At 34.7% G+C, this 25053-nt stretch overlaps 4 protein-coding genes across 9 annotated transcripts in view; 3 read left to right on the forward strand and 1 right to left on the reverse strand.

Annotated features, from left to right (window-relative positions):
* LOC124630795 (ATP-binding cassette sub-family G member 8) overlaps nucleotides 1-252 on the forward strand; it is a 52132-nt gene extending 51880 nt beyond the window's left edge. The window contains exon 20 of the mRNA XM_047164802.1: nucleotides 92-252. The gene's annotated coding sequence lies outside the window, so the exon portion shown is untranslated. The remainder of the gene's footprint in view (nucleotides 1-91) is intronic.
* LOC124630799 (spermatogenesis-associated protein 6) lies at nucleotides 245-3708 on the reverse strand. Of its 2 annotated transcripts, XM_047164811.1 has the most exons (7): nucleotides 3145-3708; nucleotides 2777-2960; nucleotides 2393-2562; nucleotides 2036-2202; nucleotides 1640-1780; nucleotides 1309-1488; nucleotides 245-919 (listed from the first exon to the last, which is right to left on the reverse strand). In XM_047164811.1, the coding sequence occupies exons 1-7, from the start codon at nucleotides 3187-3189 to the stop codon at nucleotides 667-669; spliced, it is 1140 nt and encodes a 379-aa protein (XP_047020767.1). In that variant the 5' UTR covers nucleotides 3190-3708; the 3' UTR covers nucleotides 245-666. The 2 variants fall into 2 exon arrangements, with proteins under 2 accessions (XP_047020767.1, XP_047020768.1); XM_047164812.1 differs by lacking the exon at nucleotides 1309-1488 and having other exon boundaries at nucleotides 3145-3701.
* Nucleotides 3709-3729: 21 nt separating this feature from the next.
* LOC124630797 (cryptochrome-1) lies at nucleotides 3730-5639 on the forward strand. The gene is made up of 2 exons (XM_047164804.1): nucleotides 3730-3926; nucleotides 4087-5639. The coding sequence occupies exons 1-2, from the start codon at nucleotides 3840-3842 to the stop codon at nucleotides 5503-5505; spliced, it is 1506 nt and encodes a 501-aa protein (XP_047020760.1). The 5' UTR covers nucleotides 3730-3839; the 3' UTR covers nucleotides 5506-5639.
* A 180-nt stretch (nucleotides 5640-5819) lies between these two features.
* The window catches only part of LOC124630798 (cystinosin homolog), a 44270-nt gene continuing 25036 nt past the window's right edge, over nucleotides 5820-25053 (forward strand). For 2 of the 5 annotated variants that reach the window (XM_047164807.1, XM_047164810.1), the window contains exons 1-2: nucleotides 5820-5971; nucleotides 13796-13875. The gene's annotated coding sequence lies outside the window, so the exon portion shown is untranslated. Of the gene's footprint in view, nucleotides 5972-13795; nucleotides 13876-17946; nucleotides 18153-25053 lie in introns of those variants that run through there. The other 3 variants (XM_047164808.1, XM_047164809.1, XM_047164806.1) reach the window with 3 other exon arrangements.

Raw genomic sequence — 25053 nt, forward strand, 5'->3', positions numbered from 1 at the left:
AAAATGAACCATATGTCAACGTCATAATTTGACATTTTTTTAGACAAGGCATAAACTGACGTTTAAAAGTTTTTGTGGTAAGACGGCATAGTGTTGTAAACATTTGTTCAAGAAGGTCTTATTTCCAGACCTTTTTGTCAAATTAGTTTTAAAGTGAAGCCATATCACTTAATATTAAAAATTATTCTTAAGTTACCTTAACGTCAAACTATAAAATTAAATAATGTAATAATAAAAATAGTAATTTAATGATTTTATTAGTTTTATTTCATGATCCCTCTATTTATGAACATGCAATAATAAAAAATTAAACAATGATTTATAATGATTATAAATTATATAAATAGAATAAATTATCATTTTCAAAAACAACATCTTTTTAACAAAACTATACACCATACTAGATTTTTCTTTACAAGTCATAATACTTTACAAAATAATTTTGATTTAAAAATATCTGTGTATGTATTTTGATATTTTTTTCTACAGAAATACATTAGTTACATGTCAAATACAAATTTCGCTTTGCCCCTAAAAATCTATCCTTACGGATTAAAAAGTATTTATTAGACCAAAATAAGTCTGTACTCGCATGATTTTTATAGACAAAGTCTACAATTTATTTGAAACAATGAGGTAGATAATTTTTACTCACAAAGTTTGGAGTTAGGTCCTGGCATCTGCTGTGTGGGTTCCTTGAACATTGTCTTGGACATGAAACAACTCGTGGTACCTTTTGCATATTTCACAAACACAGGGCTTCGTCTGGACCTTGTAGCATTTCTTTGTTTTCTGTTTATCACCGGAATCTGTGCATTTGTCTTGATGTATGTAACGGCTTTCTAGGATAGTTTTGGGATTTCGGTCAATGTCATGATGGTTCATATAGGTTTTTTCTGTGTTTATCACTCTCTCGGGTCTGGAAAATAATGAGAAAATTACATTTAAAAGTTATTTAAACATGCATAACAAACAATTTAATAGTCTGTTATTTATTAAAAAATATTATTGGTGTTTTTTACTAGTCCGTGTTGGTCAATTGAAGGGGCTCTCTATGGAACTATACACAATTCAACTGTACTATTCCTCTAAGAGAAACTTAACGGACGCTGTTCTGCACAACAAAAAACTGTAAGAATTCCAGTAAGTACCAAATACTCAACAACCACTATAATGCATTATAATTATAAACAACTCAAACGCTATATGTACCGCACTACCAACAATTGGACTACCAGTATATTGCACTATGCATAAAAAATCAACGATCTATGGATCGGTCAATACGGCCACTGTCCTACACTTCACCTCTTTGGCTCGACCTCATATTCACGCTCATTGCGGCAGACTCCACAAGTGATAGATCTCCAGGGGTCTGGCGGCGCTTTGACGTTGTAAACACAGACGTCTGCACAAGGAAGGCGCTTACGCCTGGACCCCACCGTCGTCCGACGAGGCGCTCGAGGAAGAAGAGGCTTCGGTGGAGGTCTATGGACCATGGAGATGGTATTGAAGCAGGATGAATGATTTAAAACTGGTCAATTATCACTTTTGTTATTGTTGACTTGATACAGGTACCAATGGTTGTTATTTCTACTGGAGCTTAAATTACCTAAATGTTTATACCTAAGCAACGTACTTGAAATAGCCGACGCCGCAGTCGTGTACCTTCGGCGTAAAGCTGCAACACGACCTTGAGCCGGATGACCTTGACCGTGATCTTGAACGTGACCTTGACCTCGCTGTTGAGGGTGACCTTTGTTGTTTAAAGCATTTGCTTCTAAAAACAAAGTAATTGAGTATCAGAAAACTATAGTTCATGAATTTGGGTTGTACATTTTTTAACACACCTTTTAATGAGTACCATTTAAATACATATAGGAACAAAACAAAGAATTAAATGTAATAAAATGACAATAATAAATTATCAATATTCAACACTGAGTCTACTACTACTTAGAACTGATGATTTTTCGAACATTTACAGAACCACATTAATGTGTTTTCTAAAGTTTTTTCCACTTTCACATCTCACCTGTGGAACTTTGTAGAATGGCAGACTTGCTTTTGTCTCTTTGGGTCATCCCGAGGCACACACTGACAAGTGCTTACTTTGATCGAGGGTGTCACAGTGCACGGTTGATTCCACACCTCATCTATACGTACTTTTGTTGCTATCTCAATTTTTGGGGATAAAATACCCTGGAAAGTAATACAAATATGTATTATAATGTTTGTAATGTGCATTAGTACATACTAAGTTTTGTATTTTAATAATATAAAGTGCACAAAAAAACGTTTAGGTGTTTTTTTTATTATTATCCAATTTTTTAAGATTGAAATCATATGATTTGACTTAGCTACGAGTGGTAAAGAAAAAAAAGGTGATTACAGGAAACTCTTTAGACCTCCTCATAAGCAGATCTACTCCTTCATTGGAGCACATGTTGGGTGGGAACAGCACGTCATTCAGAGAGCCGAGGTACTGCGCCAGGATTGTACTTTCATTGCTCCCACATTCACTGCACCATTGCACCAGTTCACAATATATTGTTTCTTCTTCTGCAAATTCATTGTTGATTTTATTTGTCTTATTTATGTACAACTGAGACAAAGACGCAAGACAAATTACTAAAATTATATGATGATCATGGCAAAAAGTCAATTAAATTAAATATTAAACACATGCAACTATTAAGTATTGTGTATTACTAACAAAATTTGGACAAAAGTAGTCATAGTAGTCGAAAGTAATCATAATATTCTGATAACTTACTCAGCAAGCAGCAAATGTTATTAAGTGCGCAAGACTCCTGAAACCGTTTCCTGAAGTAGAATACATCTTTGAACATGAGGGGGAAGCTGGGAGGTAGCAGGCAGGTCTGGTAGCTGGTACCAAGGGCAAACACTGTGAGGGAGACGCGACCATCTTGGCACAACCAAACTCCTGGACATGATACCTGGGAACAACAAGACAGTTCTCTCATCAAATTGTGTTAAACAGACATTAAAATAGTGTAGCTTCAAGAAATTAGTGTACGCTACGTACGTTGTTATTTAGATACAATAGTCTGTTCTAAGTTAGGGAAACACAAACTTCGTGAAGAGAATACTGGTTATTGTTATCATATCACATCAACTCACCCTCTGAACATCAATTTCTACTGTTAACTCGATAATTTTTGGCATGGTGCAACATCACTTCGCTGATTATCTAGATTTCACATACATTCATGACTAAGCACATGATTTTATTACGAAGTTTTTCATTATTAGCTAATTTCTTATTACAAAATATCAATTGAAAGAATATGATGTTTACATTTAAATAACAATAAACATCATGCTTTACATAATATTTTTAAGAAATTTACATTCCGATTGGATATTATTTCAAAATTAAACTCTGACCCGATAAAAGAGAGAAGAATTTAAAGCGTAAAGGGTAACAAAATACTATAAAAGTTTGGTGTGTTGTTGTCATGACGACATCTTTATCAACAAATGTGTGTCAAATTTGTAACGTTTAGAAATGTAAGTGAATGTAAGTCTTCCATGAAAATTTTTCTTGGCTAAAATTCGAAGCTGACTGGCCTGTTTACAGTTATTTAGTACTTTAGTTAGTCGTAATGATTGTAATAGTTGCAATACAATTGATATTGAAAGTGTCCATTCATTAATTTTGAATTAACAAAACATTAGCTCAGTTTTATGATTTATGATCAAAAGATTTACCGTCAAAGCAAGGCGCGTTACGGCGCGTAAACTAACCGTACTAACGAACTGTGGCAAATACAATTACAATTATATTAAATACATTTTCCTTAAACTATAATAATATGACGAAGGTTCCATCTGTTATTCATTGGTTCAGGTTGGATTTGCGAATTCACGACAACCTCGCTCTACGTAATGCTATAAATGAAGTAAGTTTGAATTCTATATAATTCCTTACACATTGAACACACCCAGTTTCAGCTTGTGCAGCTTGTAATTATTGGCTTTTTCATTTCTCGATGGGTAAGCTCACATGCTTATTCGACTCACATAATCATCACCTATGATTTCTATTTTTGTATGTTTCAGGCAGAAAATCGTAAACATCATTTAAGACCAGTTTACTTCCTAGACCCTGACATCAAAGGTAAGGTTGGTATCAACAGGCTAAGATTTTTAGTACAAAGCCTTCAAGATCTGAATGAAAATCTCAAGAAACTGAATACTCGTCTATACATTATAAGAGGAAATGCTGTAGAGGAACTGCCTAAGCTATTTAAAAAATGGCAAGTGAAGCACTTGACAAGCCAAGTTGATATTGATCCAATTTATGTGAAACAAGATGAAATAATAGACAAGATTGCCGAAAAGAGTGACATCTTTATTGTCCGTAGAGTCCAACACACAGTTTATGATGTCCACAGTGTGTTGAAAAAGAATAACAGCAGTGTTCCTCTTACATACCAAAAGTTTCTTTCACTTGTACAAGATGTGCAAGTAAAAGAATGTATTGAAATCACTAAGGAAGTTTCAGATGATTGTAAGCCAAAAGATTTTGATTCCAAGCAGTATGATGTACCAAATCTCAATGAACTTGATATTGATGAATCAGCACTTCAACCCTTGAAATACCCTGGCGGTGAAACTGAGGGAGTTAAGAGATTACACATGTACATGGCTAAAAGGGAATGGGTGTGTAAGTTTGAGAAGCCTAACTCCTCTCCTAACAGCATAGAACCAAGTACTACAGTTTTAAGCCCTTATATCAGCCATGGCTGTTTATCAGCAAAGCTTTTCTACCACAAATTACAGGAAGCTTTGAGTGGCAGGAAACACTCAGAACCTCCAGTGTCTCTGTTAGGACAGTTAATGTGGAGGGAGTTCTACTACACAGCAGGGGCAGGCACAGAGAACTTTGATAAGATGGTTGGGAATCCTGTTTGCACCCAAATACCTTGGGCCAAAAATGATGAACACTTAAAAGCCTGGGCTGAAGGAAGGACTGGATACCCGTTTGTTGATGCAATTATGCGCCAGCTTAAGCAAGAAGGTTGGATACATCATTTGGCTCGCCATATGGTTGCTTGCTTCTTAACAAGAGGAGACTTGTGGATATCCTGGGAAGAAGGTGCCAAAGTGTTTGAGGATTATTTGTTAGACTATGATTGGTCTCTAAATGCTGGCAATTGGATGTGGCTCTCTGCATCAGCATTCTTTTACAAGTTCTTTAGAGTATACAGTCCAGTTGCATTTGGTAAGAAGACAGACAAAGAAGGTCTTTATATAAGGAAATATGTACCTGAATTGAAGAAATACCCTACTGCTTTTATTTATGAGCCTTGGAAAGCACCTAAGAATGTTCAAACTACAGCAGGTTGTATTATTGGAAAGGATTATCCTAAAAGGATTGTTGACCATGATACAATTCATAAGGAAAACTGCCAGAAAATGTCAGTTGCTTATAAATTAAATAAAGAGAGGAAAGCTCTAAAACGACCATTGACATAGTTGTATGGTTTGAAAAGTTAAATTTGTTAAGTGTAAGTGAAGAGTTTGTTTTTATAAATTTTTAGAGATGTGTGATCTTGTTACCTCACTAATATTAAGTAATCATTTTATCAATATATTTTCTGCACAATTGTTTTGATAGTTTTTCTTTTCCTCTTGCATTATCAAAAATTCCTTTCATTGCAAGATGTGCATATAAAAGAATAACTTGTAGGCAGTATGAATGAGCTTACCATTGCACGGAACTGTACAATCTGTGGTAGTGTAGGTGACGTCATGATATCTGTCAATGTCAATGCATGACAAGGGATTTGTTTTGTTGCATTTATTTTCCTATCAGAAATAAAATGTAATCAATTTTATTTATTATAATATAATATGTAGTAGAAATGTAGAATGATGTACAATTTGTACGTTGAGGGTGCTGACGGTATGACTACATCTGGTCTTGGGACGTAGTACATTGGTAAGTAAGATCGTAACTTCAGGTTTTGCACATATCGGTTTGCACTTATTCTTGTATAATAAGTATGTAGATAGTAGAGCAGCAGTCATCGAAAAAAAATCATATCATCCACTAGTTACTTAGACCAGCTCACCAGCACTATGCTTTTGCTTCTTAACCAAAAAATAATAGAAGTGGTACCTATCAATATTTTCTATTAGGAACGCCCACTTTATACCTAAGTGTAACTCATTATAATAGTGAATCTAGTGTGTATATAGTGGGGCTGCCATCCGGGAAAATGAATATGAATAAAACTATATTATTCAAGACCATCAGGAATTCAGATGCATTGAGTTGGAACCTAAAAATGGTTAAAGAGAGGTCAAAAAACAATTAGTCTATTGTTTTATTGGCATTTCACATAAAAATTTATAAAATATTTTGCTTCAACTTAGATATTATTAAGTAGTAGTAGGTAGTTATAATAGCTTTCCATTCTTTTATATTTGAACTCTTTAAAGAAGATGAGTCTGAAACAAAAAACACTTCTCTATAGTCCATTGTTTCATGTAATAGGCAAGTACTTTATAGTTTTTTGTCACACAATAAATTCCAACACCACAGCATAAGTGTTTATTATTCAATCATTGTAAAAATTAAAATACTTTGACTAGTTTTAATAGCCATTATATTTAACATAAGACAAAATTTAATAGGTATCATAGAAAAATACCAAGTGAGTACTTAGATCATAGTTTTAATTTGACTAAAGACATAGACACTATATTCCTGCAATGAACTTGTGGAATGTATAAACATTTACTGAACTGTAAACATAATACAGGTAATTAGGTACGGTAAACTGCACACCACCCAAAACAAAAATGTGAAAGACTGCCAAGTTCGATAATATGGGAATGCTTCGCCTATAAAAGAAGTGAGATCTGAATAAGTACCAAGTTCCATACACATACCTCAGTTAAAAATAGTTACTTTTTTAATGATGTTACTTGGCAAGTTTTCATACACCTTGTTATAAACCTACTAAACGCAATGAATCAAGTATTTAATTTTCTATTAAAACTTGCCAAGTAATCATCATTAAAAAGTAACTATTTTTAACTGAGGTATGTGTATGGAACTTGGTACTTATTCAGATCTCACTTCTTTTATAGGCGAAGCATTCCCATATTATCGAACTTGGCAGTCTTTCACATTTTTGTTTTGGGTGGGATTTCATTTATTTTTGTAAGGTTGTTTATTTTATTTTTTTCTTATGATGAAGTTAGTTAAAGAAATGTCTCATTTATACTATTTTTTAGATTTTTTAATATGCACTATGTTTCTTACAAAGAAATGAACTAGATTAACTAAATGGACTAGATTTACCAACTGACTGACATGACATGTTATCATATATTATGTTCGTGGATCAAAGTTACACATTCGTTATTTTCGAAAGTAATTCACACTTGGCCGTTTTCAGATTTTTACTTTACTTTGACTAAATACAAACCTTTGTACCATTCGAAGATATATTATATAAATATAGATAAAGGACAATGCTATTCTTTGTATGGAAGTTGGGCTCAAGTATTGCCCACAGTAACTGCATAGTGTATTATGTCCCATAGGCTTATATTAGGTCCCAGACCAAAGCATTTCGAAATCTATCCCGGGAGTCCTGAGAAAAACTGGTTTGACTCTTATTCAATATTACGAAAAATATGCTTACGAACTCTTAACTTTTCCACTTTTATTACCTTAATTGATTAATATTATAAATGCATTATAATATTAATCGACAAATACGAGGTATTGAACGAGATTTTTTTTTACCGACTTCAAAAAATGGAGGAGTTTTTCAGTTCGTTTGTTTTCTTTTTACGTAAGTACGTGCATAACTCCGTCGTTTACCAACCGATTTAAACAATCATTTTATTGTTTGAAAGGATTTACTTTCCAAATGGTTTCTTTGTTATTCGGTTCAGGGTCTGGTGATAGAAACCTTAAAACAATAGGGAATCTCGGAAAAATTGTTAGCGCATATCGAATAAAAACTTGTCATTCGGGTATATGTCTCCGACACCACAAAACAGTGGAGGTTAAGACCAGACCTGACGATGGAGACGACAGCGAGACGAGGGAACTCCTCAACGGCATCTATTTACTACCTCGTGTTCGAGCTTATTTTATTCGTCTTGATAACATTTTTCCATTGCCATTACGGATATTAGTTGCATGGCGCTACACGAACTTAGGACTGATTGTGGTAGACAGAGACTGAAAAGCAAGAGAAACAACAGTTACCTTTAAACGTCTATTTCTGTTTTTTTTTTTTTTTTTTATCCTGTTAACATTGAAACCACTAACTATCTGAATGTTATTTCAAGAAAAGAGGTTGTTAGTTTTGTGGCTACTTAATGGCTTGCTAACAATGGCTGGCTAACATTAGAACCCGTTTTTCTCGTGACCTCTGGGACCGATTACAAAAATATTTGGATTCCGTCTTAAGAGTGAAGTAAAGAACCTATTTTAACCATTCCCACTACTGGGCAAATGGCTTGGGCTTTGTAAAGTGACTGTTCAAGTTGAACATTAGAACCGGTTTTTCTCGGGACCTCTGGGACCGATTTCCAAAATATTTGGATTTCGTATTAACAGTGAAGTAAAGAACCTATTCTAACCATTCTCACTACCGGGCAAATGGCTTGGGCTTTATAAAGTGACTGTTCAAGTTTAACATTTGAACCGGTTTTTCTCGGGACCTCTGGGACCGATTTTCAAAATATTTGGATTTCGTGATAACAGTGAAGTAAAGAACCTATTCTAGCCATTCCCACTACTGGGAAAATGGCTTGAGCTTTATAAAGTGACTGTTCAAGTTTAACATTTGAACCGGTTTTTCTCGGGACCTCTAGGACCGATTTCCAAAATATTTGGATTTCGTGTCAACAGTGCAGTAAAGAACCTATTTCGACCACTTTCACTGCTGGGCAAATGGCTCAGGCTTTGTTAAGTGACTATCTATGGAGAACATTTAAATCGGTTTTTCTCGGGACCTCTGGGACCGATTTCCAAAATATTTGGATTTCGTATTAACAGTGAAGTAAAGAACCTATTCTAACCATTCCCACTATTGGGCAAATGGCTTGGGCTTTAGAAAGTGACTGTTCAAGTTTAACATTAGAAACGGTTTTTCTCGGGACCTCTAGGACCGATTTCCAAAATATTTGGACTTCGTGTAAACAGTGAAGTAAAAAACCTATTCTAACCATTCCCACTTCTGGGCAAATGGCTTGGGCTTCATAAAGTGACCGTTCAAGTTTAACATTAGAACCGGTTTTTCTCGGGACCTCTAGGACCGATTTCCAAAATATTTGGATTTCGTGTTAACAGTGCAGTAAAGAACCTATTTCGACCACTTTCACTACTGGGCAAATGGCTCAGGCTTTGTTAAGTGACTATCTATGGAGAACATTTGAACCGGTTTTTTTCGGGACCTCTGGGACCGATTTCAAAAATATTTGGATTTCGTGTTCAGAGTGCACTATGGAACCAGCTGGAACTACTCCCACTGCTGGGCAAACTTAGAGCCCAGACCCTGGCATTGTCCTTTATTCCCCTAAGGAACTAAAACGAACTAAAGGACAATGCCAGGGTCTGGGCTCATAGTTTGCCCAGCAGTGGGAGTAGTTCCAGGGGGTTCCTTAGTGCACTCTGAACACGTAATGCAAATATTTTTGAAATCGCTCCCTGGGGTCCCGAGGAAAACCGGTTCAAATATTCTCCATGAAGAGTCACTTTACAAGGCCTGAGCCATTTGCCCACTAGTAGGAGTGGTTGGAATAGGTTCTTTACTTCACTCTTAACACGAAATTAAAATATTTTTATAATCGGTCCCAGGGGTCCCGAGAAAAACCGGTTCAAATGTTCTCCTTAGATAGTCACTTAACAAAGTCTTTGGCATTTGCCCAGTAGTGGGAGTGGTTAAAGTAAATTCTTTACTTCACTTTTAACATGAAATTAAAATATTTTTGAAATCGGTCCCTGGGGTCCGGGTGAAAAACCGGTTCTTATATTCCACATGAACAGTCGCTTCACAAAGCCTGTGCCATTTGCCCAGTAGTGGGAGTGATTGAAATAGATTCTTTACTTCACTCTAAACATGAAATCAAAATATTTTTGAAATCGGTCCCAGGGGTCCCGAGAAATTAATCTGATAAGACTTTTCTGCCAAATAAGTCTTACTCATATGTATATTGACAATCTCAATGCTCAGGATCTCGCTGTCAGGATCCAGTACTGGAAAATGTTGGAATGGGTTTTTTTTACTGTGATTTTCAAATAAATTCTAAAAGCGTTGGATTCTAATAAGAACTGACAATGATTTTCTGAAAAAAAGGCAATTACCGCAATATTTTTGAATTTACGGTTTAAATCTACAAGGCGCCTGCGCAATAAGCTGTCTTCTAGAAAAATCTTATCAAGACGAATAAAATAAGCTCGAACATGAGGTAGTTAGTAGATACCGTTGAGGAGTTCCCTCGTCTCTCTGTCGTCTCCATTGTCAGGTGAGATCTTAACCTTTACAGTTTTGTTTTGTCTGACACATATACCCGAATGACAAGGTTTTATATGTGTCTACAATTTTTCGAGAGTCGCTCCCGATTTTTTTTAGAGATTCCATCACCAGACCCTGGGCCGGATGACAAATGAACCATTGAGGAAGTAAGCCCTTTCAAACAATAAAATAATTGTTGAAATCGATTGGTAAACGACGGAGTTATGCACGTACAAACGTAAAAAGAGTACAAATGAATTAAGAACCTCTTCCATTTTTGGAAGTCGGTTAAAAAAAAGTTGTCGTGTACAATACCTCGTATTTGTCAATGAATACAATTCATTTCAATTAAGGTAATAAAAGTGGAATAGTTAAGAGTTAAGCTAAAGCGTAAGCTTATTTTTATGTAATATTGAATAAGAGTCAAACCAGTTTTTCTCAGGACTCCTGGGATAGATTTCGAAATGCTTTGGTCTGGGACCTAATATAAGCCTATGGGACATAATACACTATGCAGTTACTGTGGGCAACACTTGAGCCCAACTTCCATACAAAGAATAGCATTGTCCTTTGATATGCGTAAATAAAATAGATTTTGAGTTACAGGGGGGTCGAATTTGGCCCGAAATGGTTCGTGTAATATAACCCACGGCCGGTGTGTCGCTTTTTTGCTCGAACTTGGCGGACACACTGCCGTGTGTCTAGATCAGTGGTAACTGTCATGCACCTTAACTTAATAGTAATAAGTATGATTTTCCTATAAAACTGTTACCACTGACCTGAAGTTGACTGTACCTATCATACCTACACTCTCTTTTACACAGGATTAGGTATAGATCAAGTGTACCTTCAGGACTGTCTCGTCAAATAACTTAATCATTCCAAAGACAGCAGTGGGTACCTAAGCACACACTACAAAAAATATTTCATATATCAATAGCATTTGTGGTTGGTTCAGACATTACTATTTGTATGTATACTGGTAATTAACTGACAATAGAAAATCAATTGTCTCATACATATCTCTCTGACATTCAACAGGTAAATGTGTCAACTCTTGTCAAAAACCTGAGTCTGACTGGCAAATCTGAGGATAGAGAGGTGGTTCAGTATAGCTGTAAATAAATACATTATCAGTCATTCCAACTTATCTTAGGCTATTAATATTGAGCAGAGTCAATGGATGACTGTCTGCTCATCGTCCACATCAGATGATCATTATGTATAAGGAGTACTCATGTACAAATGCATGTTTATTCATTGTTGCTAATGAATGAACGTAATTGTAACTACGCTCATAAGGACATAGTAATTATATTAACTGCACAACTTAGTGGTTTGATGTTGTTTGCTAAAGCTGAATATATTTTTTTCCAATTAAATTCTTAAGGTCTTTAGTCTGTATCTATCAAAGTATATGTTTACGTACTTAAATAACCTTTACATTCAATTACGAGATGGTAAAAAATTTCAGTCACAAAAGCGACAACTGAACCTTTTGGTTTTTACTCATGTTGTCTGTCTACACATCTCAGTCTAGACTACTATAGCTGTTGCCCTGTCTGTCCAATCTATTGTACGAGTTAGCAGGTCATTGCGCCAGTTTTCTAGGCTTCCCGCCAATTGTCCAGACAGTAAATGGTCCCTGAGAAAAATATATAGGTAAGCGAACTCCCGCATAGACGATCCTAACTCCTGTAGTAGGCATTTCTTAGAAAAAATTGTCTACTCATTTATTACTTTTTCAATGAAAGAATATTTAATAAACATTCTATTAATTATCTTTTAATAATCGCATTGGTATGTCATTCACATTTCTTCTTGCAAGTAAATATTTTGGCCGTTTGTTTTGACGCCTTTACTTGATAATGACCGTTATTGTGACCTGCAAAAATGCGGCAATCTCGATAATTTTCCTATGTTTATATGCACTGTATACCCATTGACCTACCTAATAGATTTAGGTAGGTATGTTTGAAAACCTTATATTGAAATTCAATAGTCTCCGATCACACACTTCAGATAACTGTTATCATTTTTCTGTACGCAAATATTCATCTTTGCGAAGCGATAACTTCCATTGATTGTGTCAAATATTAGAGGGCAAGATAACAGTTATAGGTTAAAGGCATAGTAAAGATAATCAAGTTCATAATATTGAGAATTATTGAATCATCAATGTTTGTTGAGTCTGCTTATAGAGTTCAATGATATTAAAAGGAATAATGATGGATGACCCCTGTTGAGTATCAAGTATAGTAAAAAAAAGTACGTCCCAAACATCAATTTGATTAGGATCTCATTGGTCCTGCCTTATTCGAATCAGTATTGATTGGCGTTATGTTATGTAGGTACTAACGTTCAACTTCTGGTACAACAAACAGGTGTATTAAAATAAAACATGTGCCCACTCATAAACCTCTAATTATTATTCAATACGTTAATGAGCGTTATGGCATTTCAATGCCATAACGAAATTTCTGATTCTCATCATGGTCAAACAAATCTTTTCGTTGTTTGCCGACCAAAATTCATTGAACATGACTCATTAATATTTTCACACCTGTGGAGTCAATACAACGGAAAATTCCGCCTCAATTGACGTATTCGAAAGTGCACGGTTCCCTAATGCAGTAGAAATGAAGTACATAGTTCATGCGACATTTGTATGACCGTCTGACCCGGCTATTGGTGACGAATAGGAAGGAGTAACTCTTAAACGACCAGACAATTGTCCAATTGTGCGAACACCCGAACTCTCTGATCTATCGGATGATAGGATAACAGCGGCATTGCAAATTACCTCCTCTTTGGCAGGAATGCTAGATTGATAGATGGATAGACAGGATAATGAGGAGAGATTGCTGCTATTGCATATTATTGCGCTCGTCTGCGTCCTTTTGATTCAAACTGGTTATTCTCTTTGCCTAAGTAGGGACCTATCTTCGTAGGTATCACCAAGTTTTCTTTCCCTATTCGATCTAGGGGTATTTCCATTATGACATTCTATTGTCTAAGTACAGTCATAAATCAAGACATAACTCACCCTTTATGTAGGCACATATATTTTCTGTTTTTCTTCTGAACAGTTAATTTAAATATAGGTATGTTAATGTATTTTCCTTCCGTTTTTATTGCATGTATATGGTATTTATGTCTTAGAAATTAAGTCATTATTCTTCAGAAATATTTGCTACCTGATGTTTTATTATGCTCATATTTTCCCTTTACCTAAATAAGAGCCATTCCGAAATATCATCGCATTTGTTTTGCTACAGGTGATGAAACCCTGCCATGGCCCAAATCATAATAACAATGCGACCAGCCACTTACACCTTCGGAATGGGTGATTGAACTGGTAAGTCATAGTATAGGTCTTTAAGTTTGGTATTTTGAACACTAGCAAACAAACAGATAACAATAGGTGTTTGTGTACATCAGTCACTTCATCATAACTTCTGGGATTGAAATACATATAGGTGCTGACTTTTCTGTGACCTATTTTGTTATAGGTATCTATTAAGGGATCCGAATGAAACCGCGTATCTGATCTAGTACCTATACACACGACATAACTTGCAAAATTACAAACATTAATTAATATTTTCAAGTATTTATAAACTATCCGTGCGTGAGTCAATGACATACCTAACTTAGCTGATAACAACATTACGAAGCAGTTTTATCTAAGACTATGTATTGCAAGTAATCGTTTTTTTATATGTCCATTTATGATAGCCCCACTAATTTCTGCTGTGATTTGCATGATTTTTATGATAGTAATCAAGTTCCTGGATTTGTTTGCCAAATTATTACTTTTTGACTTCCAAATTTTTGGTCCTTTGATACACACGGTTTTTTCTGGTCCTCAGATAGGGTTTTTTGGTCGTTGCATGGTTATGAAGATGCATAGAGTATTTTTAATTCGCATGGATGCCGACGTTAACTGTATGCTTTTTTATTAATTGGAGAGCATTTTAGGAAGGGTTTCTTTGTCAACATTAGCTTTATTCATGCCCCCTATCAGTTAAGATTCTAGCACGCCAAGAGCATTTCCTTATAAATACCATTCTCATGGTTAATTGCCTCAATATAACCCAGCTACAAACAGACGGATAATCAACCGTATATTGCCATAGTGCCGTAATCTGGACCAAACGAGTTTCGTTTAAATGACTTGACATTTATTAATCAATACGTACTTGACATCTGGGGGTAATTGTATTTTTCTTATAATGAGATAAAGACTACGTGATAATATGATTTAGGTATTGGATAATTCTTTGGTTTTGTTATCTACGGGTTTTTTAGCTTTCGGATATGCTGCATCTGGTGTAGGTACCTACTTAATTATATGTCCATAGGTAACTCAAACGCCGGCTGTTTTAATTGATAATTCTAACATTAACAACGTTGAGGAAATATTTTCCTTAATATGATCCAGCAATTTTTTATATCTAAATTATATTATTGTACATAAAAGCATCTGACGTCATCTAAATGAGAATGCAATTTGTACTACGTCATGACTATGCAGTATTTGAAACAAACACTAAGATGACTTAGACACTCCTTAGCTAATTGGCTAACATTCGAGATAAGATGGACGTAGGAATACAGCTGTCGAGTTAAAAGTTATGCAATTTTCTTCTCTTTTCTCATAAGCACGGAGAACGTTACTGCAGCATTTGTATTTTTAAGAAATGTGGGGCTTGCAAAACTGCAACTGAATTATCGATATTATTCGTCACCATAAACATATCTGCACATTGCCGTCCACTACTGAACCTACCCCAACGAGCGCCAACGATCCAATTCTTGGGCAGCCTGCGACATCCATCGTCCTTATTAGAAACTACATTGAAATAGCCTTTAAATCTAAATGAGAATGCAGTTTATACTACGTCATGACTATGCAGTATTTAAAACAAACACTAAGATAGATGACTTGGACACTCCTTAGCTAATTGGCTAATATTCGAGTTACTTCTATGTGATGGATGGAGGATGTGTGTGATGTGTAGTGCAGCAGTTGTATTTCCAAAAAAAAGTATGATTTGAAAAACTGCAACTGAGAAAGATTTGCCGATACATAATTAGATTCTCCCTTCATCATTATCATCACATCTGCCAATTGCCGTCCACTACTGAACTAGGTCCCCCCCAACGAACGCCAACCATGGGATGGTTCTTAGGCAGCCCGCGATATCATATCAATCCTCCTTATTAGAAACTATTAATTAGAAATAGGAAATAGTCTTGTATGGATGTGGTAATCTACTAACGTTTACATACTTCTAGTTTACAACTATGTACTTATAAACCTACGCATGATGCAATTACCATGTTTTTTTTAATGCGCATGCTCACATGTCGTCAGTCTCCATGGCCGATTGGCCGGTGTGATATAAAAGTGCATCGAACGCACCGTTTCACTTTTCTTAAACACGCATTGCACCGTGCTATGATATGTATGGAGAAAGCCGATTCGTTTTATGCAGATCTTGATAATCATGTTGAGTGGTCCTTGACTTGCTCTTTTTTCTTTTTTAATACTAAACAGGAAAATTTGGCGCTGGATGTTTACAACATTTTGGATTCTCTATGTTTTTTTTCAACTTTTTCCTTTTAGTTATCAATTTGTAAGATAAGTCCTATTTTTCGTTGTTTAAAATTATTATAGGTTAAATATATTTTGTCTACTTTGATATTACTTTAGTTTTTGCGTACAGTAAACGCATTAGTTAAAGAAAACTAGATACGTGGTGCTATACTATCAGCTGAATTTTTCGTGGGGTTGAATCTAACCTGGGGTAGGTTCTGAAAAAACTATAGCAAGACTTTAAATGAGTATTTTATTAAGCAATTTTTATAAAAAAATATAATTCTCTGCGAACAGCTTCAAAGGTTTTATATGTATGTAAGAATATTGAAATGCTTTTGCGAAGACTGATCTCTAAAAAAATGTTATGTTTACTTAATATGATAAGTATGATAACAGATGACCGTAAAAAGATAATTCAAGTTTCTGCACACGAGGCGTTTGGCACACGCCGACTTAATTCCAGCCTATCTAACTCCTGCAATCAGAAATCTTGTTATAGAAATTAATTGTAATTAAATAATAAAATTGCGCAAGTTATGAAATAGAAAACTGCCATGTCATGCACCGTGATGTCAGCTCCATAGGTCCCATGAGTTTACTAAATACTTGTTTTCCAATAATTTGCAAAATCATGCTTTAAAGTTGTTCGATTTTTTGTTGACGGTGCTTCGAAAAAAATATTGGTCCTTTAAGATTATAATATTTCTTCCATTTGTAGCCTGTGGGTGAAATATTTTGTCCTAAGGTCCGAATGGTACCAATAGTGGTTAAAATGGAGTATTGCTCTGGTCTTAAGAATATAGTCATTGGCTGGGGCACTGCCGTGCCCTCAGATATTAATTTTCGATGGTACCTATTCAGCATATTTTCTGATACTTGCATAGACAAACACATAGTTTTCCTAATGGTGACCTATTATTACTAAACCCCTACCGTTTTCTTGATAAAAGCATGTTGTGCCCCTACGATTACGCGCTCAGGATATCTATTTGTTTTATTAGTCTAGGTATTGTTCTTTCCTTAAGACATTTTCCTTGACATATTAAATGGTCCATTTCTTGCTTCAGAGTTTTCCCAGCTTAGGATATTAGGTACCTATAGTCACATAAAAATATGTTATTGCGGTTTCTTATAGCACTTACCCTATATGCCTACTGAAGTTGACATGAAAAGGTTTTCTATGAAAGGGATTAAACCATTGGAATGATGTCATAGTTTATGGTCCATTAAATGGAGTTTTAGGTCTTATCCAAAACATTATTTGGTATATTACCTACCTGCAGAATATTGATTTTGAGCCAAATAATAGGGTGATTGTTCTTTAGGTGATTGTGATTGTACACTGGTATTTCAATTCAAATGTGTACGTAACTAATCTTTGTTCTTATCGAGATTACCAGGTGAGAACGCTGCTTGGATTAGTTACGTTTCTTAATGCCCTATGTTTTTTTCAATACAGAGTAAGTGCATCCATGCATGCATAATTGCATATTTAATAAAATAAGAATGTGCGATTTTTTTGCAAAAGGGGAATCGCTGCGTTCCAACATAATTATGGACATTGGCAACCTTAACTTTGACTGACCGAAAAGTTTCGAACAGTACAAAAAAAAGGCTATAATAAGGAACGACATAAGCTACCAAACCAGATCGGCAGGCACTTGTGTAGTCGTTAAGTTTTTCTGACTTCCCTGTCGAATTGCAACCGCGTATGACGAAGCAAAATCGTGTTATGGTATTACTCATTTAGCTATTCAATAACTAGTGTGACTGACTCCTATACCTGCTCTTGTGTCGTTCAAAAGTGCTCGACTCTCATTGATATAATTCGCTGCCGCCAACCTGTTATCATTCAACGTTGAAACGCCGCCGCGGACGCGCGCTCCGCCATTTTAAATAAGCACTTCGATTTTCAAAAGTTTTATTAGATAAACTAATAAAATTATTTTTATATTAGTTTATTTTTTATTTTGGCTTTTAGTGAAGTGTTAAGTGCCAGTGTGACCAGTCGGTTTAATTCTTTATTGAAGGTGAGTGGTAATATTTTAAGTTTTTATTTATTTCAGGTAAATCTAAAATGTGTTTTTTTTTTATATGTAATTTTCTGTGGATATGCTATGTGATTTTTTAAATTGATCTTTTTAACAGCGTTCTGTTATCGGCACCGTGAAAACAGTAGGCATGCAATCTGGACGCAAATATACTAACAAAAGGCTAAATAAAATAAAAAATCTTTATCTTCGATATGCTATACCTACATATCGAATAAAATTAGATTATAGACGTTGCGTAAATTTTTATTTATAAAAAATCCTTCTACATAAATTGTAATAAAAAATTCTTTACTATCAAAAAAATATGATCAATAAAACCAATAAAAATAATTAAATTGTTTAAAAATAAATCTTTTTGACATTGAGCTATGTGTGACCTCCGATACGAAATTAAAATTAATTTACATAAAAAAAAAACTTTTGTACAAATTCATCCTTAAATAAATCACACGTCACAGTATTTAAATTTAATCTCTATTGTAAACTGTTTAACGTGCTAAATTGTTTAAACAAAACAAGAATTAGCATTAATTTGTCTCGCTGTTTACTAATTTCAAAAGGTCTTTTTCATTCATAACTGGCTGGAAAACGTTATGGTCGAGCTGTATAACTAAATGCCTGTGCTTTAGATACGTACGATAAGTTTATTTATCTCCGTATGTAATTATAATTACTGTTAGTAGGTACTTCTATAAATGTACGGTATATTTTATCTGTGATATTACGATTTATGGCAATGATGTGCACGTCAGAAGAGAATTAGAGCTTTATCCGAGTCTTATCAATGGTAATGCAATTAATTATATTATTTATTGGTTGAGCATAGCAGGAATGTTTCTTAGTTAGCTATGGATAAAATTAATATTATTGAAATAGGTATAATAGTAATTTTTTAATCAAGCTGTTACTGACCAGCAACAATTTTCTGCGCTTAAGTTTTTTCGAACTACCCTACGTTGTATTTTTTCCGCACGCTAGTGTACAAACAAAACTATCTTTAAGCTTTCATCACTTATTTTGGCATAGTGGTACTTATGGGTGTAAGCAATTTACGAGATTATTGCTTGAAGTTGTACTGTGGGTACGAAAATTGAAAACTTGCGAGCAATTAACTTAATAAATCACAACGTATATAAATAAAGATATTAGCTGCAAGCAATTTTCATTACTAACCTACATCGTCGATATATTAATAGGTCTCTTAAAGAGCGGCTGTTGCACGCAGCTCGTATTAATTCTCAGGGGTTATTTGTTTACCTTTTGAAAAATCATTTCATTTTTTTTTCTGCGGTAGTCTTAGGCCTAAGTTCAGTGACAACATAAACGCCAGTTTTCATAAAGTAATTGTTTACTATGAATTTTCATGTTAATGTTCAGTTTTCAAAGAAAACAGTCTGTTGTTTTAAGAAAAACTTACGTTTATGCTATGTATGTTTAAGAGTTTCCTACGTAACTTTTATGTGAGGTAATGTAGTTATATAGAAGGTTTTACATTTTAGAAAATGCGTAGTATATATACTTAGTGACGTTAATACTTAAATCGTTAAACAAAGTCTGCAATAATCATTATAAAACCTTTTGCGACGGATTTGCGTAGTCGACTACCTAATATTTAAATTGTGATTACAGTATTTAATGCGCTGGCTTGAATTTGTTTAATATTTATATAAAGTGTTGGTACGATAATGTCGTGGTTAACACGTGTTTGAGGTGCATGAGATATCTTCAATGATATATTTTTAAAGAATTTTTATACTAACAAAATAAACCTTACGAAATTACTCTTTTACAATTGACCTTATAATAAAATAAAACGAGTTGTTAAGTTGACTTATACAGTCGAGTCGAGTACGTTGACTTTCGATTGAAATTTTCCTAACAGTTGTTAGTCGTTTTAATGTGTTTTCTTTAATGAATGCCATGAAAGATTGCTTGCACACTTTCCTTAGTAATTTATTGACTAGTTAAACGAAACTCATTATGCAATTTACTGTACAGTGTTTGCAAAACTTTTTTGCAATGATATTCTTTTACAAATTACTAGATGTTTTCCCGCGGTTTCACCCGCCTCTCGTGGGAACTTCTGCCCGTACCGGGATAAAATATGGCCTATGTTACTCGGGAAGGTTTTCAACAGTGAAAGAATTTTTCAAATCGACTTAGTAGTTTCCGTGCCTTTTGTGTACAAACAGAAAAAAGTTTGCTCCTTGTTACATTAGTATAGATTACAATTTCTTTTTCTTTATTATAATGTCACCAACGCCATTAAAATATTTATTATAATATTTCCAATATAGTGTAACATTGAAGAAAGATTACACTCGGGGCCGTTGTGAAACGGCGCGGGCGCATGTGTATCAATTTCACGCGCGTACACTTGCGTATCACTTCACGTGCAACACGATCGGTCGGTGCGTATTACAAACACCACTTTCTGGGTGTCTGATGCTAGATTGAATTAGAAAACTTCTACCCTTAGATATTAGAATTGGAAGATCAAATAATATGGGAAATGGAAATGGTATACTTATTTGTTGAGAACATTCTAACGAGACTAATTCAATCGTCCGTTGCTAACATCTCGTGATTGTGTGATTCTGTATTTTCAAGCGATGATCGAAAGAGCAATTAATAAACCTAATGGGTCTTTTTGGATCTGCGAACTTTTAGAGTTTCAGCACTAAATTCTTTTGGTATAATATAAAATACTTATTGAACTAACTTAGCACAGAATAAAATAATATGACAATAGTTTTGTGCATTCCTTAAACGTCACAGGGTCACTAATTAGTTTCCGCATACAAAAAGTATGAAGTTCAAATATGACACACAAAAGGAAACGAATGAATAAAACTGTAATTGAAAACCCATGAGGAAGTATTTTTTCTTGATTTTCCCATTGTTCATGAATGAGCATGTCATCAAAGTAAGCATAAAGCACTAGATCATTATGTAACTTGGTGGAAAGGAAGGAAGGAAAATACTTTAAATAACCATTCATCAGTAATTACAATGCGTTTAGATCAAAGTAGAAGAAAAAAAAAAACCCCTAAAGTGAATCGAACATTGTAGGTTAGGTTCAATACTCGACAGTACCTAAATTTTGTTGCTTCCAATTTCTCTAAACAAAGTATGGTAAATATATTTCTTTTTATAACTATCGTAAGTATACTTTCTTTTATTTCTAGCGCAACTAAAATAGATAAACGTGTGACTGCTTTTATCTTTTTTTTTTTTTTTTTTTTTTAACGACGTCGAAAATCATCAAATGACCCCTTCCGCGGGCCTTTTATGTACCAGGGCCGCGGTATCTCTTTCGAACAACCCGCAGGACTGCTTTTATCTCATTTCGAGTTTTGTTCATTACCTTCAAAGAAAATACTGTCGATTTCTTACTAACATTTTTTTGACAGTTCTTTCTTTTCTTTATTTTCTATTCTCATAAATCACCCAATGTTTTCTATCATCTTCAGAACACACTCATTCATACTTCTATAACACCCTTCGATAATACAACGACCTGCAATTTACTAGACTTTACAAATAAATACCTACGTCTAGTATTAGAAACTATGACAGAACGGATTACTGTAGATAATGTTGAGGGCACTTCAGCTATCAGCTCTCGAACAACAGATTATTATATTAGGGCATCATGGATCAAGCGCATGACAGATTCGTAATCAGAGATCTAATAAAATGTATTGGAGTCTTAGAGGTGAATTGGGTTTAGATGCAAGTGGTTTGCTGATTATACTCTTAGAATATGAGATCAGATAGTTGCATGTTCCACTTGTGGTTTCTCTCTCAGAAGATGCCGACTGTTGAGTGTTAGTTTGTGGTAAATGCAGCTGTTCGTTCTAAATGCAGGCCATCCTAAAACTTTGTACCTACAACAAAGTCTTTGGTTCTAAAATATCCCTAGTATAAATATCTAGCACAGTTTGTTCGAGTCCTTCAAACGGTAAATCAGTATTCTTTTCAGACTGCACTTCATAAATTCTTCTACAAATAGTTACTATGTTTAGATTCTCATCTGATCTTATTGTCTCAACAATAATGTCGCCTTCATGCGCCTATCGACAGGCTGGAATCCGAAGAATGATTTGATCTTAAAACATAATTATAGAGAAACATGCAGCTGACTATAAATACGCACTTCAAGGTTGCCCAGACCGGTAGTCCGTGGCACAGCTTAGTTTAATAGTGCTCTTAGCCAGGACATTATTCGTGAAATTGTTACTGCACTCTGTTAAATATTGGACCGCTTACAATGAATACGCGTGCTCGTACATATATCACGTTCGTTGTTGAAGAAAATAGACAGTATAATAAAACAGGGTTGTGCCAAATTCATGACGGTCATTAAGCTATCTACTTGTGGGCCTCCGAATAACGGTTTGTTTTTATCAGGTTGTAATTGATTACGAAAAATTAATTACAGAGACGAACTTCGAATATTTCCTAACGTTCAAAGCGCAGGTAAATTGCTGGTCACCTTATTTCCTAGCCAGAAATTCCAACAATGCTATTACTGCTCTCTTCCATAGCATTCGAGCATTATCCAATTGTCTCAAACGAAATACCTCGGCTATTATTAGAATGCACCATTACAACTCCAGTCATAAACCCTCGGCCACACCGTGCAACTTTGTGGTAGGCCAAGTATATTCATCCGTGTTCACAAATAACCTAAATATTACTACCGCAATTTACTATGTTTTAGACGTGTTATAAAACACCCTGTTTATATACTGTACTGAAACTAAAATGTGTAATCAAAATTTATATGCGGTATTTTATGTTGCCACTATTGTAGGAATCTGCACCTTGTTGCCAAAGCATCGTATAATATTTACATCGTAGAACATAGCAATAAAATATTGCGTGTCCTAGGATAAGTCATTGGGAATACTTCCGTAGCTATTCTGCATTCCAGCAAATTATGGACGATGCAATGACTAGAGGACCAATCAAATATTTCTCTGGTCCTTTGATACTCATTAAACATAAACTAAAGTTACGATCATCTCGTAGGTATTCCAAGTGTTATGTAAGTGCCTACTACTGTTTACACTACAAATATTCAACAAAGACCGGATTCTATGAGTTTGTAAATATTAGGAATTCATTGGCTATGGTCGCGATGAAAACAGTGTTCGCCCTGTAATTACTGACAATAACCTCGTGTTTCTTGGAGAAATATAATAATAGTAAATGTAGCAAAATACCATACCATAGTATGAAGGGATCTTAGTATAGTTTTTATGGATTGAACTCTCAATTTTATTGGTCATCATCTCTTTCTCTTTAGCGCATTGATAGGTCAATGTAATTGGATTTTCAAGGACCAATCACGAAATACTGTCTTCGACCTATCAAACCAGTTGTTGTTTACAACAAAACGTTCGGCCGACTTCTCGGTCCTTGTCTATGCGGAAATTGAAAGGACGTTTTCATTGGCTACTATTTGGGGAACGGCCTATACTTATGCCTACATAAGTATTGTTGACTACGGAATTAGCCGAAGGAACTATTGTAGAGCTATGTTTTATTTGTACTTGAAAGTCCATTTTAACTGACGAAACTAACGTCCGTTTTTCTAAAATAACTGTCTGTTTTGAAAATTATTATTATTACTAGCCTATAATGTCCCACTGCTGGGCAAAGGCCTCCCCGTCTCGCTTCCACACTTCTCGTTCCCTCGATCGAGTCCACCAGTCTCGACAATAGGCGTCCAATTTTGAATATTGAACATGATAATTCATAGCAAACCGTTGTTTAAAGAAAACTAACTGTGTGCTGTTTATGTTGTCGGTGTACTTGGGTTTGCAGGTCTAAATAAATTCTTCTGAACTAGATAACGTTGTTTTACTATTCCCCATATTATCAGTATTAAAAGGTGACTGCAACGCCCACGTGAGTTGCATCAGAATTCTTTTCCACTAAAGTAATCTTGAACACGTTCATTATTACGTATTGCAAGAAAGTTTATATGTGTCGCTAGAAAGTCTCTGTTTATATTCAGTGTTATTGTGAACATGCTAATTTATAAATAGTCGGTTATCTATCTCGTAATAAAATATTTTGATGACTTTTAAACTTTTATTTGCGTATCTATCTTATTCTGTTTTTATCTGATTAGTGTTTTAGTTAGGTATAATAATACGTTATACAAACTCATGATAATGGGTATTATTCACGACCCACTTTTTAATTTTATCGTTTAATATTATTTTTATTTCTAGTACTTTTATTCCAAAATATGTTCTTTTGTTATGATTTTTGTATTTAGGTCACAAGAGCTTACAGTTTCAATGTTTTTTTTATATTATGTTTTAATAATATTCTCATAAAACCCACACGAAACTGCCGGGTACATTGAAACCGAACCTGAGAGAATGGCAAAGACATTTAGTTCCCAATCATCCGTATTGTTTAGCAGTTAAAGTTCAATATCCTTTAACATGTTGCTTCAGTATATACTTATAGCACTGTGGGATTGTTTTGCAAAATTACTGTTAGTACATAGGAGCTAGACGGTTGTATTTGAAAACAATACTGAAATAAAATTCGGAAGTCCACTGGTCGTTTCATATTTAGCTTCTTGCGATCATTGTACCGTTAGTAACCTGTTACTTGCGCAAGAGTTTATGTTGATAAAAAGAACACGCTATTTAAATAAAATTAGGGAATATTTGACTGTTAATGTGTATATGTACCTTAAATATACGATATAAGAAAACCTAAACGTAACTACTGCAAAGTATAATTTACTTCCATTGGAAAGCGCAAATATAAATTGTGTGAAAACTAATCTATAGCAGATAAACAGTTAGTGAAAACCAGCTCGACAGGTTAAATTAAATCTAACTTA

This window comes from Helicoverpa zea, chromosome 5, assembly GCF_022581195.2.
Source record: "Helicoverpa zea isolate HzStark_Cry1AcR chromosome 5, ilHelZeax1.1, whole genome shotgun sequence".
In the NCBI taxonomy this organism is placed as follows: domain Eukaryota; kingdom Metazoa; phylum Arthropoda; class Insecta; order Lepidoptera; family Noctuidae; genus Helicoverpa; species Helicoverpa zea.